Below are 19281 nucleotides of genomic sequence, written 5' to 3'. Positions count from 1 at the left end.
TTTCCGGGTACTCTGGTTTCCTCCCACATTCCAAAAACATGCATGTTAAGTGAATTGGCGACTCTAAATTGTCCATAGGTATGAATTTAAGTGTGAATGGTTGTTTGTCTATGTGTGCCCTGCGATTGGCTGGCAACCAGTCCAGGGTGTATCCCGCCTGTCGCCCAAAGTCAGCTGGGATAGGTTCCCGCATACCCGCGACCCTAATGGGGATAAGCGGCATAGAAAGTGGATGGATGGATGAACTGAATTGAATTTAAAATAATTTAAAAAATGCATATTGTTGTTTGTCAATGAAAAGCATGTATTTCCAATGTTTGTGTTTTATTTTGATTAAATTTTAAACAAATCTGAAAAACATACAATGCACTGGATAGCTATGATATAAATGTAAAGTACATCCGAAAAAGTAATCACAGTGCTTCACTTTTTGCGTGCTTATTTACCACAGGTGGACTCCAATGAAGCTGTAGAAACATCTACAGCAGGGGTGTCAAACCTGTGTCATGGAGGGCCGAGACACTGCAGGTTTTCTTTCCAGCCGTTCACTAAAGCAGGTGATTTTATTGATCATCATCTCCTTCAATTTGAGGGAAGGAACTCATCAATTGAATCACCTGCTGGAGAAAATGGTTGGAGAGAAACCTGCAGTGTTTCAGCCCTACACTGACACATATGATCTACAGGATGATCAGTAGAAACAGACTGCACCTGAGCTCAATTTTCAGCTTCATGGTGAATGCTGTGAATACTTATGTACATGTGATGTCTTAACTTTTTAAAAATGTTCCATATATTTATAAACAAAACAAAAAAATGGTGTCATTAAGGGGCATTGTGTAGAATTTTGAGGAATAAATAAATTGAATCCATTTTGGAACAAGGCTGCAACATAAAATGTGGAAAACGTGAGGGCTGTGAATACTTTAGTCTGAGAATGATGACGCTGCATTGATGAAGATGTGTGAATAGAGACAAGGTTAGTCACCCTAATATGCTTCTTTCATTGCGCATCTTCTCTTCCATTGAGTGAATGTCAACAGCGACAGGTGCCATGAATACAAATAAGACACATTGTCATGCTTCACAATGGTCAGTGACAGTGTGGCCTTTAAACACGTCAAACGTCAAAGAAACACACGGGATGCTTGATCTGCCACATGTGGCCTGAGGGAAATCCATCTGACATGCTAATGTCATCCCAAATGCAAAATGTGATTTTACATGTGCAGGCTGGTTGTTTACCAGTAAGTTGTGAGTTTTCCTGTATTCAAATACACCAATATTTATACATGGGGATCAGAAGTGTACCTGGAAGAGGAAGGCGTCTCCTGCAGAGTTGCTGAGGCAGAAGACAAAATCCTTCTTGGGGTGTTCAGGTACTGCCTGGACGATGCTGTTCTCCGCCCACAGAGCGTGTTTCGGAACGCTGTTGTGGTCGATTCCCGAGCGTCCGTCAGACTCGTACAGGAACAGAGTGCAGCCTGACGAACCCAGAAAGATATTCACATTTAAAGTTGTATTTCTTTGAGGGATTACATGTAACTGCAAGGCGCATGACACAATAACCACACATTCTCTTGAAAAAGCACAAAGTTATTTACGGTGTTGAAGGGCTAATTACAAGCGCCTTAACGTGTGTCCTCTAAGGGGACACACTAGAGCGTGATTTATTCATCTTCATGGAGAGAGGAGCTGCGCGAACGAGGTGGGCGCATCGGCTGCATCTTGTGCATTTCACCAGGATGAGATTGGATTAGACGCGGATGCCGGCGTGAAATTAAATTGAGATGAGGCAGAGGACAGAAAATGAAAAGGCCACGCAGTCGGGCAAGAAGGTCACCGGCAGTGTAGAATATTACAGCTTTGTCACTGAATTTCTATTAGTAAACACTGCATACACATTCCATGCTGGAATTAGAGCTCGAGTGGAGCATCATGTTCATTACTTTGCAGGTAAACATTAAAAAAAGGCATCTCTGACCTTTCAGAGAGACCCAGTAGTGTTTCCACTTGCGTCTGGTGGCAGGTTCCACCTTCTTGTTCTTCTTGTGGACCAAGAAGTTCTTCACGGCCAGCGCGCCTGCCTTCCTGACAGTGCCGTGAGCGCAGCCCGTCGCAGAGTCGGATGGATAGGCGCTGCTGAGCGTGCCGCTGCTCTGCTCGTCGCTCACTGCTGAGCCCGCCTCCTCCAAGCAATCCCGACCTTGATGTGCCTGAGAGAGGAAAAACTGTTCATTCATGTACACTATTTTCTACAGCAAACATTTCAAGTGGGAACAAATCAGAGGGTAGAAAAACTCAGAAAGATTTGAAATGGGGGAAAAAAATGAAAGGGTAGAAAAGCCTCGGAAACATTTGAAATAGGAACAAATCAGAGGATAGAAAACCCTTGGAAACATTTGAAATGTTAACAAATCAAGAGTAGCAAAGCCTCAGACACATTTGAAATGGGAACAAATGAAAGGGTAGAAAAGCCTCCGAAACATCTGAAATAGGAACACATCATAAGGTAGAAATGTCTCGGAAATGGTAACCAATGATAAGGTAGAAAAGCCTCCAAAAGAATCAAAATGTGCAAATCAGAGGGTAGAAAAGCCCCAGTAATGTTGAAATGGGAACAAATAAAAGAATAGAAAAGCCTCAGATTCATTTGAAATAGGAACAAATCCAAGGAGAAAAGCCTTGGATACATTAGAAAGGGAACAAAAGAACTTAGAAAAGCCTTGGAAAGATTTGAAATGGGAACAAATCATAAGGTATACCTGTTTTGGAAACTTTTAAAATGGGAACCAATGATAAGGTAGAAAAGCCTCGGAAAGGTTTGAAATGGGAACAAATCAGAGGGTAGAAAAACCTCAGGAATATATCAAATGGGAACAAATAAAAGGGTAGAAAAGCCTTGGGTACATTTGAAATGGGAACAAATCAGACGGTAAAAAAGTGTCGGGGAACTAATTTGTGTTAGACTTTCTCCGATCACTATAACGAGTGACTTGACTGACCCAGACTTGATTGTCCAGCTCCTTCCGGAAGTTCTCGTAGACGCCCCCGCGTCCCTCCGCCCCGCCGGCGCTGCTGCTACCGCTGTCACTGCCATTGAAGACCATGCTCTCCGTGGCCGAGTACACGGAAAAGGACGCCGACATGGCCTTGCAGCGGCGCGACAACGGCTCACCGTCCACGTCCGTCTCGGCGGCCACACCGTCGATACCGCTGTCGCCGTACTCGCTTCCCTCTCCCAGCACGGTGGAGATATCCTGCCGTGGCACATGCAGAAGACAGCGTTCATATTTAGTGGAATGATCATATGGTGCTCAGCATGTGGGAGCAGTTTGTTGGTTAGACAATGTGAGCATTTAGGCCACACAGGGCCGTACTATGTACTGTGTGCCATATATATATGTGTGTGTGTGCGTGTTTTCAATTTGTTTCCGTTGGAAAGTTTTCCACCGGAGGTTCACTGTCCTTTTCTAAGTCAGTTCTTTTCCAAACTGAGGCCCTGTTCTTTTCCTCCTTGTTTTGCTGCGTCTATTTATATCCCAGACCCATACATCCCCCATCCCTCCATTCCCCCTTCAGCCGGGCCAGATGAATTTGTGATGAGCACTTAGGGTGCAGCTCGGGGGCTCTGGGATGAAGGGGAAGGGGGGGGGCGGCCTGGTGAGTCTTGTTGTGGACTTTTCATGGCTCCACTTGGGAATATTACACAAGCTGCTGTTGCATTAAGACACTTCATACTGATGCATGGATGTGATTTTGGTTAATCAGCTTATACTACATTAAAAATGATCAACAAATACTCATCTGTGCATCATCTTTTACATATATTTTAATTGTGAGTGTGTGTGTTATTGTAGACTGATCCACATCCCATCCTGCTGGCGTTGGAAACGTCATTCCAGCGCCACTTCCACCACTTTCTGTTGGTGTCCTAATACTTCTGTCCAAACAATGTCCTTGCCTAATGACTACACCGTCACAATTATGTCGTATTTTCCACACGATCATTGTGAATGACTCCTCACCTGAGTGGTTTGTGCGCGTCGTCCCTGAAAAACGTGACACGGCGTGGGTGCCACGCCTCTGATCCCCGCCAGGCCCTCGGAAAGGCAGTGTGAGCGTCTGCAAGGGAGCGTGAAGGCTCCATAGGCGCCGCTGTCATCCTCACCCGGGGACATCAGCACCGCCTCAGCGTCCCTGTCGTGCTGGACATCTCTGTGGGCTTTGTCGTGGCGGTGCCTTTGGCCCCTGAGGCCTGGACTCTGATGACTGCACAGGTGGTCCAGAGACGAGGCCCTCTCTGCTGCACCTTGACACGAATACAAATAGGTGGTTGTTTATGTCATTATATTGAATATGAATGAAAATCCTCATATAGAGTGTACCTGCAGAGCCTCTGGGTCTTGTGAAATGCTCTTCCTCCTCTTCCTCCTCGCCGCCATCCACCATCTCCTCAGTGCTGGTCAGGTGTCCCTGGCTGAGATCCGACAAAGAAAACTCCAGACTGTCCTCCCGCCACATGTCAGCTGACTTTGAGCGCTTCTTCATAAAGCTGGAGCTGTCGTTGGTCTGCTGGAGGAACGCCCTCTCGCCTGACTCCGCCTCCCCCGCGGAGTCCTCGCCGCCATCGTGGGCCAGGGTGTCCGCCTCAGACGTCTCAGGTGTGGGCGTGGCCAAGGTGTCGTCATCCTGCTGGAAGGACTCGGGCCTCATCGTCATGGCGACGCGCTGCGTCCAGTGGGGGTTGATGCCAAAGTCCGCCAGGCCGTCAGTAGCATCGAACGGCTCCAGGCCGCTCTCGGCCAGCGACTGAGGGATGCTGGGAGTGCTAGAGGAGCGTGTGGACGCTTCAGAGTTGCGGTGCTGCTGTTTCGCTGATGAGGAGTGGCGGGTGCGGCGTGTAATTGGCTGCTTGCCGGAGAGACGGAGGGAGCGGGAGATGTGTTTACGGGACAGGTGACCTGTTGAGCTGCAGATGAAGCCACTCTCTCCATTTTGACTCTCCACGTTTCCCATGATTCAACTGCACATCAGAGGCCGTGTTTTCAAGGACTGATTCAGGACAAAATGAGAATACTGACTCAAAAATTGAAGGAACATGAAGAATTTGAACAGAATTTTCTGGAAAATACGGCTTGAACATAAACTTGGAATATTAACAGTACAGAATGTTGTTTTAAAACATGGCCTGTACACTTATTAAAGACTATCGTGGCCACAGTTTTACACATTATTTCTATTTACTTTCCTGTGGGAAAATGTTTAAACTCAACCGATGTATTTTCAACCTCAGAGGTTCCATGAATTTTGAATTAGATTGTTTTGCAGCATGATTACCTGTCGTCAAAGTCGCTGCCTCACCAGCATGTTGGCCTCAGTGCAACGCCATCTTCGGCCCAACACACCATCCGCTGGAGGGCATCGCACAGCAGCTCCACTCTACCCGCAGAAAGCCTCAAGTGACCTGTTGCCGCACAGAAAGCAGTAGACCGTCAACAAAAGTGAGCTAAGCTAATGCAACAAGTAAGGACAGTCCCTAGACAAGCATGTATGCGCTCCGCAAAGTCCCAAGCCACATTTCTTTGAACTACACCCTGAAACTCCCGGCTAACCACAAACCACTCGGGCATGTGCACACACGCGAAGGCAATGCAGCCCTGCAAACACACATACAAAGACTCACACTCTCCTACCAACAGAATGAAAGGATGAAAGCGACTATGATGTTACATGACGCGTATGATGAAACAATAAAAGGAGGATACCAAACCGTTGTTGCATAAAGTAAGGAGCTGACCGCCATCTTCGTGTTGTGAAGCGTCACACTACAGTTATTACAGCTATTCACACTAACGCTATTGTGAGGGTCTTGGTACCTTGGTCTTAGTCCAAAAAATATATATTTTTTATTTTTTTTACTCATTATGAGTACAGTAGAATATGACATCACAACTGTGTATGAAATTCCTCACACAGCCTTATTGTGTCACATTAAACAGCAGTTTGGAAATGTTTAATCTTTAAAGGTAAATAAAGGAAATGTGTCATGTTTTCATCTTTGTTATGCAACTTCCTCTCTACAATTTTAAATGACTGGATTTGAAATGATTCATGGAAAAAAAACAACTTAACGTTAAATTTTGGTCAAAACCCGCACACTAATTGCAGCAGAAAAAAGTCTACATTTAAAAAAAATGGGTAAAATATAATGCAATAAGATAAAATGAAAACGCTATAATAATGCAAGTGGCCAATACTAGAAAATATTTATGCTTCTTTTACTTTGTACTTTCCTCCGGACGGTAATCGAGTGTGACCTGAGTTTTCTCGATACAGGTTTTTTTTTGTTCTCTGTAGAAAATAAAAATACATGTAAATAAATAAATAAGGAAATAAATAAGCAAATAAATAAAAATGTTGATTTTAAAAAAGGGAAAATAATACTAAATTCCATTTGGATCTGATCTAGATCGCACATTTGGAAGCAAATTCAAGTGAACACTGAAAATCTCAGTCGGTAATTTGTACTGTAATTCTTCATTGTTAATGTTCCCATTGGATAAGCAGTACGTTTTTTTGGTTTAGTAAAGCCGCTATGAAACGTATTAGTCCTGTGTACGCTGTAGAAATATGTCAGCGTGTATTTTCATCTACATCCATCCATCCATCCATTTTCTATGCCGCTTCTCCTCATTAGGGTCGTGGGGGCATGCTGGAGCCTATCCCAGTAGTACATTTTAAATGGGAACATGCTCAGGAGAACTGAATGAAATGAAAGAAGAAATAAAACGACAAACATGACTCCTGAGACTGACTTACATTTCCATCATATTTACATATCACATCCAGTCTAACGTCATCTTGCACCTGTATGCATGTAGTCAGGGTGTGTGTGTGTGTGTGTGTTTGTAAAAGTGTAGTAAGAGTAAAAAAATACAACACAGTGAGAGCATAAAATGTTGTTTGTCCTGCGGCAATAAAAAGAATAAATAGTGTTTATTCTACCCACCCACCCAATCCCCCCCCCCCTTCCTGTTACCTGCCCTGCAGAGGGGGAAGGGGGGGGGGGGGGGGGGGGGGGGGTTGGTCTGGGAGGTGATGCGAGGCCTGAAGGCAAAACACAGGCGCAGCTACATATTTGGGGGGGGGGATTCTGAGCTATGAATAGATGTGAGAGATGCAAGCAGACAAGGATGCTGGGCATGGGGGAGTCTGGCTGGGGGGGGGGGGGGGGGGGGGGGGGGGGGGAGATTATTGTTGCTGGGCTTTAAGTGGATAAGCACACATGCTTCCACCACCTCGCTCTAAGCTTAATTGAAGCAGTCAAGACAAAAAGGGGAGATGCACACTGCAAAAAAGGGCTGGCCAAATATAAGATAAAGAGACTAGATTTTTGGAAAGAACTCCTCAAAACTCGTGAAATTATCTGTCTGTGCAGCAAGTAAATTTTACTTGGTAAGAAATCCTAACTTAAGATTTCCATATCTAGAAATAAGCAGGACCGTTACGATGGAAATACCTATTTTTAGAATAAAATACTAATTTTTTTACGTTATTACAACCGATAAAAAGTGAAATGTTCCTAAAATAAGAAATATTAACACATTTTGAGTGAAAATGACCTAACACTTAGTAGTAGGCACCCTTCTGTCTCGATGGAGACACATGGCAGGAGCGAGGTGGGTGAAATGTCTTGCCCCAGGGGCACAACAACAGTGACTGGTAGGAAGGAGAAAGGATGGAACCGCCAACCTTCTAACCTCTGGATGACCAGCTCTAGCTCCTGAGTCACGGCCACCCCAACTTCATACCCCATACTAGTGTAAAGTCATAAATCTGAATCCTGAAACTAGTTGCCAGATCTTGAAATAAGCCTAAATCCATTTTAAATGCAAAAAACAATACAGGTAACCCACGGTACAATCCGTACCTTGGTATTTGGGCTACTGTTTCGCTATATTTATGTGCATAAAGAGAACAAATTTTGTCTCCCAAAATTCTCTATTATTCATTATTATTGTTAAATGACTTTTTACAATGAAGCATGAAAATGAAATTACAATCTATTATTTGCCCAATAAATAAATTGTCAGAAAAAAAATCATATAGCATACAGACAAAATGAAGGCTGTGGGGGCCACTGTCGTGTACATTAAAGATGCTAAGACCACTCCAGTGTAGGTCGGTATATTGTACAATAAGATATATAAGTTCTGTGTTATAGGTGACAAAGCAAATTAGTGTAGTAAATCTCATTAGAAAGAAACAAGTGCACCGCACCTTGACGTTGGGGCCAGGAGGCGGGGCGCCTGGCAGGCATGTAGTTGAGGAGATCCGCCGGGTCCGATCGCCTACACAAACGTGCGGGGTAGTGCGGCTGTCTCGCCTACACGGTCCAATATACTGTATACTCTGTCCTATACTCTGTTGATGAATGCCCTGCCTGTTCTGTCCTTCACTTGAAATATGTACAGTGTGGGAAATGGGACAATACTTTGCAGCGAGGGCTTTTTGCCAGCATGAACAGGCACGCGCACACATGCACACGTGCTGACCGAACGGTACACGGTAAAACCCCTAGTGCTTGATGACTTAAAACATACCCCTTAAAACATACATAAGGTTTTATGATGACCACATTTTAATCCTGGAACAGGTCATTTCTATTTCCATTATTTCCTATGGCAGGGGTGTCCAAAGTGTGCTTTATCAATCAAGTGATGTACTGTTTCAGCCCTAATCTACATTGGGTAGGTTTAGGCGTATTTAACAAACAGGAAAAGGTGAAGAATATCAAAGTGACCAAAGTGGCCCCCGCATTCTTCCATTTTTGTGTGTGTGGCCCTTTGTGACAAAAATGTACAATGGCAAAATGATGGTGAGATGGTAAAAACAAACGTGGTTATATAAGTCCTTTCTTAAGACTTCCTTTCTTAAGACGTTAACCTTTTATTTGCACCATCAGAGGCTGCATTGTTTAGAACTCTCACTGCATCTGAAAGCTGATGGCAGATAAAACACACACGCACGCGCACGCAAACACCCCCACAAGAAATGATTCGCCTAACACGCAAGCTTGGAATAACACCAAAGTCCTGTCAGTGCAGACACCTCTCCTAAACCCTCCTCAACCCCCCCATGCACCTGTCTGAACGGCCCGCCCACACACACACACACACGGTTCAGTTTGCCAACAGAGTCAACATGAAGTCTGCATCCTGGAGAAGTGCAGAGATTATGTCTAACATCTTTCATGTAAGTGCTTGATGGTGTTCACTGACAACAACAACGTTCTCTTTCAAAAAGAAGAAGCGTTTCCCAAAGTGAATCATTCTTGTATAACTATACTTTGCACTCCACCCACGGCCGTAAATCAGCAGCAGCACAGTGCACATGACTAAGTGTCGCCTCCTGGAAAAACAACTTGTACCATCTGTGAATAATTATCATTTAGATCTTGCTTGTTTCACTAAACGGTTGTTTAAGGTAGTAGTTCCAGTAACCAGTCCTGAACCTGCTAAGTAGGAGCACATTTTGGGCAGTAAAAGTAGTAGCTGGTCCTGCACCTGTTAGTTCCAGCAGTATGTCGGTAATTTGGTAAATAGAAGCACTAATGGCCGGTTGAACACCTGGTTTGGTAGTAGCACCTGGAGCCACTCTGTCACTTGGTAAACAGCAGACAATCCTGAACCTGGTGAGCAGACATACAAGCTGTCTGTGCTGAGTGGAACCAGCAACATGTCCTGAACCTGGTAGTAGTTAATAGGGAGTAAGAGTAACTAGGTTAAGTCCGGAACTCGGCACTAACTGCCTGGTCTGAGCAAAGAAAGCAGGAGTGTTTGTAGCTGGTTCAGATCCTGGTGAGTAATAGTGCTGGAGGCTGGAGACCTTAACCTGGTAAGTAAGTAAGTAGTTGTGGTGGTATGTAGCGGCTGATCCTGCCCCTGTTAGCAGTAGTACTAACAGTAGGTCCCTAACATGGTAAATAGAAGCACTAATGGTTGCTCCTTAACCTGGTAAGTAGGAATGGAGGCCATGCCTTAGCCTTGTAGCCATTCCTGGTAAATAAAAGTGCTAGCTGCTGATACCGAAGCTGGTAAATAGTCGTGCAAGCTCATAATCATTGTGCCCAGAAGCTGATCCTGCACCAGGGAAGTAGTGGCACTAGAAGCTGGATCTGAACCTTGGTGCACCAATTGTCATGGATCTGGTAAGTAGCACTGCCGGTCTTCAACCTTTCAAGCAGCAGCATAAAAGGTTGAAGACTGTGCACAAGTGGCCGAGTTGTTGTAAGACGAGATGCTGGCAGCTTGACTGATTTCCCTGACCTCCATGTGCACCCCATTTGCCCCCGTGAAGCCTACGTAAAAAGCAGTGAGGTTGGTCCTGGCCTTACCCTGCCCTCGGGTCTTTTCCTGTGCACCTTTGACATTCTTCAAATAGTTACCCTCCCCTCTTACAGCTAGTGGCTGAGGTTGACACTCTTAGCAGAAATTCCTAGATGGAGCACACTTACAAACAATGGAATCTGGGAACTTCCTAACTGTACCTGCAGCGTTACACACAAACACAAGATGAGACATGCATGAATGATGAATACTCCGTGTTCCAGACAAGTAATGATGATCAGGAACGGCGTGTGGATAGTTATTAACGACCATAGCACAGATATCTACGTCAAATAGGAACATCCAGCTCCACTCCCACAGTCCCTCAGAGACCAGGCTGTCTGAGACATCACTGGTTGGGTTCCCTGAAAGAGGGAGATTAACTTCTTATTCATCCTTTCGGGATCTGACAAGGCGTTAGAAGCCTTCCCTTGCCTCCACATCTACTCTGATGCCTGCTGCTTATATCAAACATTCACGTATTTAAATTGCTGAGAGACAAACCTTAATTCCTGTCTGTAGAGGAGACTAGCGCATCAATGAGTGGCACAACAAAGTGCGAGGACGCTGGATTGTTTTTCATGTGCTCTCCTCATTTTGTCATCTCTTGCAGGGGAAAGCATAAAACAAGAAGAGGCTGGATTCGGGATTACTGTCATAGAGGTTGAGATGCATGATGACTGCCAATTCCTGTCAACGAGCCAAGCCAATCTCACTGAAAATAAGTGTGCCATGGCAGCATATCCTAAATCCCGATGGCATCGTTTTGTCACGGTGGCACGCCATTTTGATACATGCCACCACCACCGCTGTTGTGCCATGTGGTGTTAAAGACATACAAAACCCGCGTTGGGGAACTAGCGGCCAAAGTGCGGCATCTCATGCCAACTGTGTCTGGGCCAAGAAGTTGCTCCAGCCAGTGGTCAACTCGCACGAACATGGACATACTAGCAGCAACATGTGGTACCAACTTCACAACAAGCTCTCAGATCTGAGTGTCAGAGTTTTTTGGAGTTTTTAGTTCAGAGGCTAATGCAAAAATTGCATTATTACAAGATGACATGTAACTTAGAGGAGGGGCAGGGTGGGGGCCAGGGAAGTACGCATCCAGATAAAAGGTGCAAATCATCTTTACGCTGATGTTTACGTTGGGATCTATGGCATTTTTCACCGTTTTCTTTAATTGTTTCCCTTCGATATGCATGATTCTTAATGAAAGAATTCAGACATGTGCAAGCGATGGCTATTTATGATCCAAATTATTTGATGGAGGTCTATGCTTTCTAGTTAGCTAGTATTGTAAATGCTACTTAGCCCACGTGTGGAAGGTTGGAACATTGACCTAAAAACCTACGAAATGTTGGCGCAAATGTGAACAACACATTTTTCCTTTTATTAACATTACCAGATCTATTATTCATCACCGGTGGGGGTCTTTGTTCATCAGACAGCCATTCTAGTTTTCCCTCCACACAGGACAGCAGAGTGAAAAAGTAAAAAAAACGAGGCGTAGTGCGACGCATCGTCCTACAAAATGACGCATAAAAGGTTTGTGATTCCGGGTCATCATGTCTGTGTGGCATCTGAGGATACAGCGAGCAGATAAGCGCCGCGCCGGGATTCGCTAACAGCCAATTCTCTCCACTTTGCTCCTCAAGTGGCACTAACCTCATTAAATGCGCTCCTCCATCGAGCATGGAGCTTACGCCGCACGCTCCTTAGCAAGGCCGACTGCTGTCTGTGCTACAGTGCAGTCAGGGATTACCATAATTTAAAGAAAATCCCTGCGGCACAAGTCCTCCAGCGAGTGAGTGAGTGAATGAAGGCATGTAGCTTACGATGCTTCACCACCTCATGGATCAGCGAAACTGAACACAGGGAACCCGAAAGATATTAACCTTCATTGATAATAGAAGTTTCCATCTCCTTTAAGATGCTGTTGAATGAAATCAACAGCATGTATCGAGAGGAAATAATGCCTAATATCCTTTGGTTAGCGATGGAATGTTGGCGTTGGAAATTGCACATTAGCATTTGCTTAAGTTGCTCTTTGATCAATCAAATGAATGCGTAATAGAAGTCTTGATTCATGACATTAAGATGGAGGGCCGCCCCTCTCTACACGCACAACACACACTGTGAGTGGGGCCCCCATTTTGCGCAAGGTGGCAAATGTATTCCTCTTTTGAACGCATATTGTTTTGAGAAGCCAAACTCCTTACTTAAGTGGCCCCACTAACCGGAACTACTTTCCTCATCACTGAAATCTGACCAGAACTCAGCTCACGGGACGAAGTGGGGGGGTAAGTCACTGTCAATGCACCACACTGCTGATGGGGATGTCATACTTCATAAACTTCATGTCCAAAAATCAGAACTATCCCATTAAGGGAGAGGACCCACAATTGTCATGGGGCCCAGAATTACTGGTGGCGCCCCTGTTCCCGATACATTTTGTAAAAAAAAGGGGGGCCTCCAAATAAAATTCTGCTTACGGTCCCAATACGGCCAGGGGCGGCGCTGCTGTGGTATGATAATTGTTAATAATCCATCCATCCATTTTCTATACCGCTTCTCCTCATTAGGGTATGCTGGAGCCCCTCCCAGCTGACTTCGGGCGACAGGCGGGGTACACCCTGGACTGGTCGCCAGCCAATCGCAGGGCACATATAGACAAACAACCATTCACACTCACATTCATACCAATGGACAATTTAGAGTTGCCAGTTAACCTAACATGCATGTTTTTGGAATGTGGGAGGAAACCGGAGTACCCGGAGAAAACCCACACACACACGGGGAGAACATGCAAACTCCCACAAGGGAGAATCGAACCCAGGTCTTCCCGATCTCCAGACTGTTACTGTGTTGGCCACCATGCTAACCACTAGACCACCGTGCGGCCCTAATTGGTAATAAAGATGTGAAAAAAGGTGCTGGAGATGGCAGACGACTAGTATTTCCTGACATGCAGTTGCAGAAAAGCTGCACGTTTGACATCATGAAACAATGCAAGGAAATCTGAAATGCATTCCTCTTCTGAAAGCATATTTTCCCGTGTGAGACTTCCCAAACCCTGCCAAATTAACCCCCGCTGCCGCCACCGCCACCGCCACCCAGACAGGTGTGAATGTCAGCAAATTGGTAGGTAATACTTCCTGTTCCGCTCGGCATCCTCTGAAAGCTGGACCAAATAACAGGGGGGCTGAGAGGCTGAGAGCGAGGGATAAGAGGATTTTAGCCAAATGGTAGACTGATTGCGGTGGGAGAGATAGATGCTGGGGCGGGGCGTGTGGGGTGGGGGGTGGGGGCTGATGGTGTTGATTGGATGATGAGAGGCTGTTGGAGGATGGAGTGGGGGAGCACAGGTAGACTGATGAATGATGTGTGCTGAAGGAGACCCGGGAGGTAACAGGGCGGTGGTGGTGCTGATGGGTCCTGAGGGGATGGGGATGATGATGATGATGAATGTAATGTCAGTTCAAAGAGGAGCACGTCTGATTTGTTCCCCCAAAAACCTCCAACCAAGTTTTATGATTTTATATCCATGCTGTGATCATGTAGTAACCGGTACATTCAGGATAACATGTAATACTTCCAGTATTTTGCCGTATTTCCTTCCTAGGCGCATTGATTTGACATAGCAACATAGAAACAAACGCCTACACCTAGCATTAACTTTTCCAAGCTCAAAAACAAAAACACAGCAGCAGTGGCGTCAGCTCCATTATGTAGCGTTACCTTTTGGTAAGTGGCCTGAGGCATTGAGAGCGTGGCGCTGACGCATTGTGGGCGAGTGTGTGGTGAAGCTAGTCGCTAGCCGGCTAGTACTACCTTGCCAGGGTGGTGTGGCAAGGTGTCAATACGCCAGTTACGCAGTTTGATCTGCGTAACAATGTTAATAATAATAATAATGTCGCTGTACCTTGGTTAATATGCATGTGACATTATAAGTAAATGGAGCGTTGTTGGTGCTTTTTAGAGTTTTTTTCACAAGGCTTTATAGGCGTAATAAGTGTTTCCCATTACATGCATTCTTTTGCATCTTTCGAATGCACAGAAATAGAAAGACATACATGTTCATGTCTCACATGAGGATTGTGGATAATGGGCAAAATTCCCCCCAAAAAGTGCAGTTTTCCTTTAATCCCAGGAAGATGAGTGAGGAAGGTTTAAACAGTGCGCGGAAATATGAGCCAACACTGTTAACACTCAGTGAATGACGCAAAGTGCTGAGACTCGCTAAAACATTTTCCGTGTCCAACACACGCCGTGCTTCGACATGGTCAGCAAAGTCTAAAAGACGAGGAGAGAGGAAAAGCGGCTGAAGGGAAGCAGACGACAACAATAACAAAAAGGTTGTAGTCATCGACTTCCTGTGATAGTCTGTCTGGTGTGTTAAGGCGCTTGCTTTGTGTGGAAGTTGGATTTGTAAACCTTGCACACAAACGACTGCGAGCGATGACGAGATGTGTCAGTAAGCAACGTTTCAAGCCAAAACTCCCGTTGATGACATGTTGGGAAACTCAACCCTGCAGTGATGCAACTAATTTGACAGAGCCAAGAACTGCCTGATCATACACCATATTTGCAAAAGTTACAGCTCCTATGAAGATTTGCTATTAGAAATGCTCGATATGGCTTTCTTATGCCACCAAGACACTTGCACAAATGTTGCCTTCGCATTGTCCTTTGGCAAAGCGTGTCATTTAGATGGTAAGCCTGAAAAACGTGAAGACTAGTTATGCATTTGGCACGCAATTCGACACTGAAAATGGTGCCCAATGGCACGAAATGCCACGCTCCTGCACGACCTGTTCACATCAAGTGTGTGACAATAGTACGCACGACGCACAATATTTCCCCCGTGGGTACGCAGTCACCACCACTTCCCACAGCCGTGAAGCATTCGTAGCATTATTTGGTCTTGCTTTGTCCCACGTGACGCCATGCTATAGCAGGCATCACCCGTCACGTCATTAATTCCTCCATCCTGCAAGGGACCTACAAGAGGTTGGACTCCAGAGAAGAAACTCTCATTGCAGAAAATGTGTCTATATTACTTTGCAGCTGCAGTACTATTACTATTTTCCGAAGACCAGGAGAGAACGCAGAAAGAAGAAGGCGTAACCCAAACTAGAAAAAGGAAAGCACGGAGCGTGTGCGTGAGGGAATGGCTGACTAGGAGACATCACTTTGGGTATTATGATCAGTTTTACTTCCAGAGGGAATTACCACAAGTGTTTGGGGGCTATGGACTGCAAGCATGTTGCTATGAAAAAGCCACGCTGGATCATTTGACTACAATTCTAAGGTATGTGACACGCTTTCATACGCGCCGCCTGCACTGTTTGCAAATAGGCTGCAGTGTGTTCACGACAAGTTCACGTATGGCGCACAAAGATTACGCGTGCCAGAAACGCAGCCAAGCACACTTTACACATACTTAGCAACTGTTTGTGACGAGTTTACTCAGTGGCACGCAAAATGACGTACCACTTTGGGCACAAAACAGTGTTTTTTTTGTCCAGTCAAAAACTTTCACTGCTAGCGTATGCAGCAGCTCTTCCCTCAAACTAATGTCAGGTGACATCTCATGGAATGAATGAACATATGATGCTTCTATTACGGCGCTGTCCTTGGATGCGTTTCACAAATAAACACTGTGTATGCAAAATAAGACATATACTGCAATATGCACTTCAGTTAAAGCACAGAAATAGAAATAGTGTCATATCTACTTTAAACATTTTAAACCAAAGTAATTTTAAAAAAATTACCAGCAGTAGTTAAGTAAAATAACATGTTCTCCTACTACAACAAGTTTAAATTCACCAATAAAAATCCAATAAAACAATGCTGGTAATGATGGAATTTGGAAAGCTGCACATTTCTATGTGGCACGACCATCTGTACAACAGCAAAATACAGTCGTCCTTTGCTACATTGCTGTTGGAAAATTAATTCATTACCAAATGATCGCTGTTTTGTGGTTGACTATGGCCTATTTTTAGTCATAAAATACTGTCATATGTACTATACTGGTCACCGGGTGTCAGTTATGTTTCCTAAACGTTTTACAGTCGGTACCTCTTCAGACATTTGACCTGAATCCATGTATCTCCTACTCCTGCACACCTAAAAAACATAAACCTTTTTATCTTACTTCATTCGAAATAATGAACACAATCAATTGGTGAATTCATTTAAAGTAATTCGGGGTCAAACGTATATTTTTGCATGGTCACATTTTGATAAAGTTTCACATGAGCACTGATAAATAGATAAGTAATCATCCTACATATCTTTTATTCCAAACTGATGTTGGCATCCTTCCGTATGAGTGGCTTGACTTTGAGCTTCACTTTTTTTGGCCACTCACGATGGCTATGGTTTAAGTCTGCATATTCATTTAATACCAAGGGGAAATGTTAACGATCATGATAAAGCCGTATTCAAAGTACAGAAATACATACAACAAATGATAAAGCCTCATTTTCGGAGGTATCCCCGCTCACAGTGGCAGGTTTTCCCTGCTGCGTCGTGTGGGGATTGGAACACTAGTATAAATGAAGATTAAACAATCTTAATACACAAAATAATCATCAAACTTATGTATTTGTTCATATGATGGACACAGCGCTATGGACAGCTTCATGCCGTCTCCTTTCTGCTTTCTGGACTGTTCTCCTTCGTTTTTATTCATGGACCCCATATGACAACTGGTGCACACCTGGGGGTATGCGTACCCCACTTTGGGAACCTAGGCCTTAGGTTACATCACCTTAACACTGCATGGAGTCAGCCATGAAATTGGGAAAGCAGGTGGCGTTAGTGGCAGTAAGAGACTGATGTGGGGAACGGCAGCAGCTGGAAGGGGGAAGTTATGTGAGCACATCCTCACACCTGAGTCAACACGGCGCTCGCAAACAAAGTGCCCACTTGAAGCCGAGACGTAGACAGACAATGTATGGTGGCGAAGGAGTGGCCTGAGAATGTTGCAGACAAACACCATCCGACCTGAGCACAAATCAGCAGTCGGCCCGCTGGGAAGACAAGATGGAGACATTGTAGCAAACTTTATTGACCTGACTAAACATTGTCAAGACATCCATGTCCATGGTGCCAACCTTTTTTTTTGTCTGCTGTTGGAATCGAGATAGGGAATGTGAAACACCCGCCACCTTCTTCCTCTACTCTCGTCTCTCGTGCTGCTTTTGTTTGTTTGTGCGTTTACAGGCGTCTAGAGGGTGTGTCGGTCAGGTGCAGTGAAAGGGAGAAGACCTACGCCCAGATCGTTGCTCTGCAGGTTTCAGCACAACAGCAGCAGTCTTACTGTAACCGCTTTAGTCAAGACGGTGTTGGGTTCATGCCTTACAGATGTCAAAATGATACCACCTCCACTCACAAGACAATGTGCGCTAGTGAAGGACGGTGCCAGATTTTTTTATTCGATACGACACCAATTACATATTTTTTTCCCACAACGATGTGCAATTTTAGTCAAACATGTTAGCAAATTACAATACTTTATTTTTACACAGAGTAACCCGAAACGTTTAATTGCTACCATTAAGGGACAAAGATGTCCTGTTCAAAATCATAATAATAATATTTTTCATCTTTTCATCAACTTCAGTCCTGATCATAAAAGTTAAAATTCTGAACTCAATCAAATATCTGGTATTTATAATCAAAAGTGAAGTTGATTAAAACAAGTATAAAAAAGTAGGTTGCACAATGTAAAAAAAAAGGTAATATGTTGGGGTGTCATGAGACGATAAAGATTGGGCCTACAAGAACGAGACGAGGCAAGATTTTAACGTTACTTTTACGAAAAGCACAATGAAAAAATATAAAAAATACAGTCTATGACAATATATTGCAATCTACTAATTTAATTTCTACTACGTTACCTTGCATTACTCCTCACGAGGCTACATTCTACTGCACTGTGTGTATGCTACTGGCCCCGCCTCCACCCACTGGGACAAAGAGACGGTATGTCTGACTCAGGGCTCACACTGTTCATGCTGTTGTTCTATGAAACAAACGTTCTAAGGTGCTGAAATCAACGCACAGAGTGAACTCTCTTCCTGCCTTTGGAGGCGGAAGATGAGGAAAACAGACAAGCATCCACAAGGCAATATATTGACCCCGGCAAAATTATCCAGTTAATTTTCATTCATCCATCCATCCATTTCCTATGCCGCTTATCCTCACTAGGGTCGCGGGTATGCTGGAGCCTATACCAGCTGCCTTTGGGTGAGAGGCGAGGTACACCCCGGACTGGCCACCAGCCAATCGCAGGGCACATATGGACAAACAACCATTCACACTCACATTCATACTTATGGACAATTTAGAGTCTCCAATTAACCTAACATGCATGTTTTTGGAATGTGGGAGGAAACCGGAGTACCCGGAGAAAACCCACGCACGCACGGGGAGAACATGCAAACTCCACACAGAAATTCATTTTCATTTATTGTGTGATTCATTAATTTATTTATTATCGTGCCAGGCCTAGTGCCCATGAGACAGTTTTTATCTAAATGCGAAATCTTGTCATGGTTTAATCTCGCAAGATTTTGTGACACGAGATCTTGTAACACCCATGGTAATAGTGATTTGTGATTGATTTGCGATTTGTGCTTGAGCTATCATGTTGTTGTTGTGCTAGTCGACGGCAGCATCTCTGCTCTTCTGGCCAGTGGTCACATGACATGAATGAATCTGTTTAAATGTATGCTCCCAGGGATCGTTGCAGCACAAAACCCTGCATGTAGTAAGTTACCCTAAAACAGGGGTCTCAAACACAATTTACCTGGGGGCCGCTGGAGGTAAAGTCTGAGTGAGGCTGGGCCGCATCAAGTATTGGGAGGAGGGC

General features: G+C 44.6%; 1 protein-coding gene across 5 annotated transcripts in view; it reads right to left on the bottom strand.

The window, feature by feature from the left end:
• LOC129168825 (rho guanine nucleotide exchange factor TIAM1-like) overlaps positions 1–19281 on the bottom strand; it is an 80149-nt gene that overhangs the window by 35505 nt on the left and 25363 nt on the right. For 3 of the 5 annotated variants that reach the window (XM_054754524.1, XM_054754526.1, XM_054754523.1), the window contains 6 exons: positions 5341–5467; positions 4389–5055; positions 4029–4312; positions 3006–3260; positions 1985–2216; positions 1312–1484 (listed from right to left, as the gene is read on the bottom strand). In XM_054754524.1, the coding sequence (XP_054610499.1) occupies positions 1312–1484; positions 1985–2216; positions 3006–3260; positions 4029–4312; positions 4389–5019 (1575 nt within the window). In that variant the 5' untranslated portion in view covers positions 5020–5055; positions 5341–5467. The remainder of the gene's footprint in view (positions 1–1311; positions 1485–1984; positions 2217–3005; positions 3261–4028; positions 4313–4388; positions 5056–5340; positions 5468–19281) is intronic. The other 2 variants (XM_054754528.1, XM_054754527.1) reach the window with 1 other exon arrangement.

Source organism: Dunckerocampus dactyliophorus, chromosome 16 (assembly GCF_027744805.1).
Source record: "Dunckerocampus dactyliophorus isolate RoL2022-P2 chromosome 16, RoL_Ddac_1.1, whole genome shotgun sequence".
NCBI classification, from domain to species: Eukaryota; Metazoa; Chordata; class Actinopteri; order Syngnathiformes; family Syngnathidae; genus Dunckerocampus; species Dunckerocampus dactyliophorus.
The sequence above is the reverse complement of the archived record's forward strand: the minus strand, read 5'-3'. Positions and strand labels throughout refer to the sequence as shown.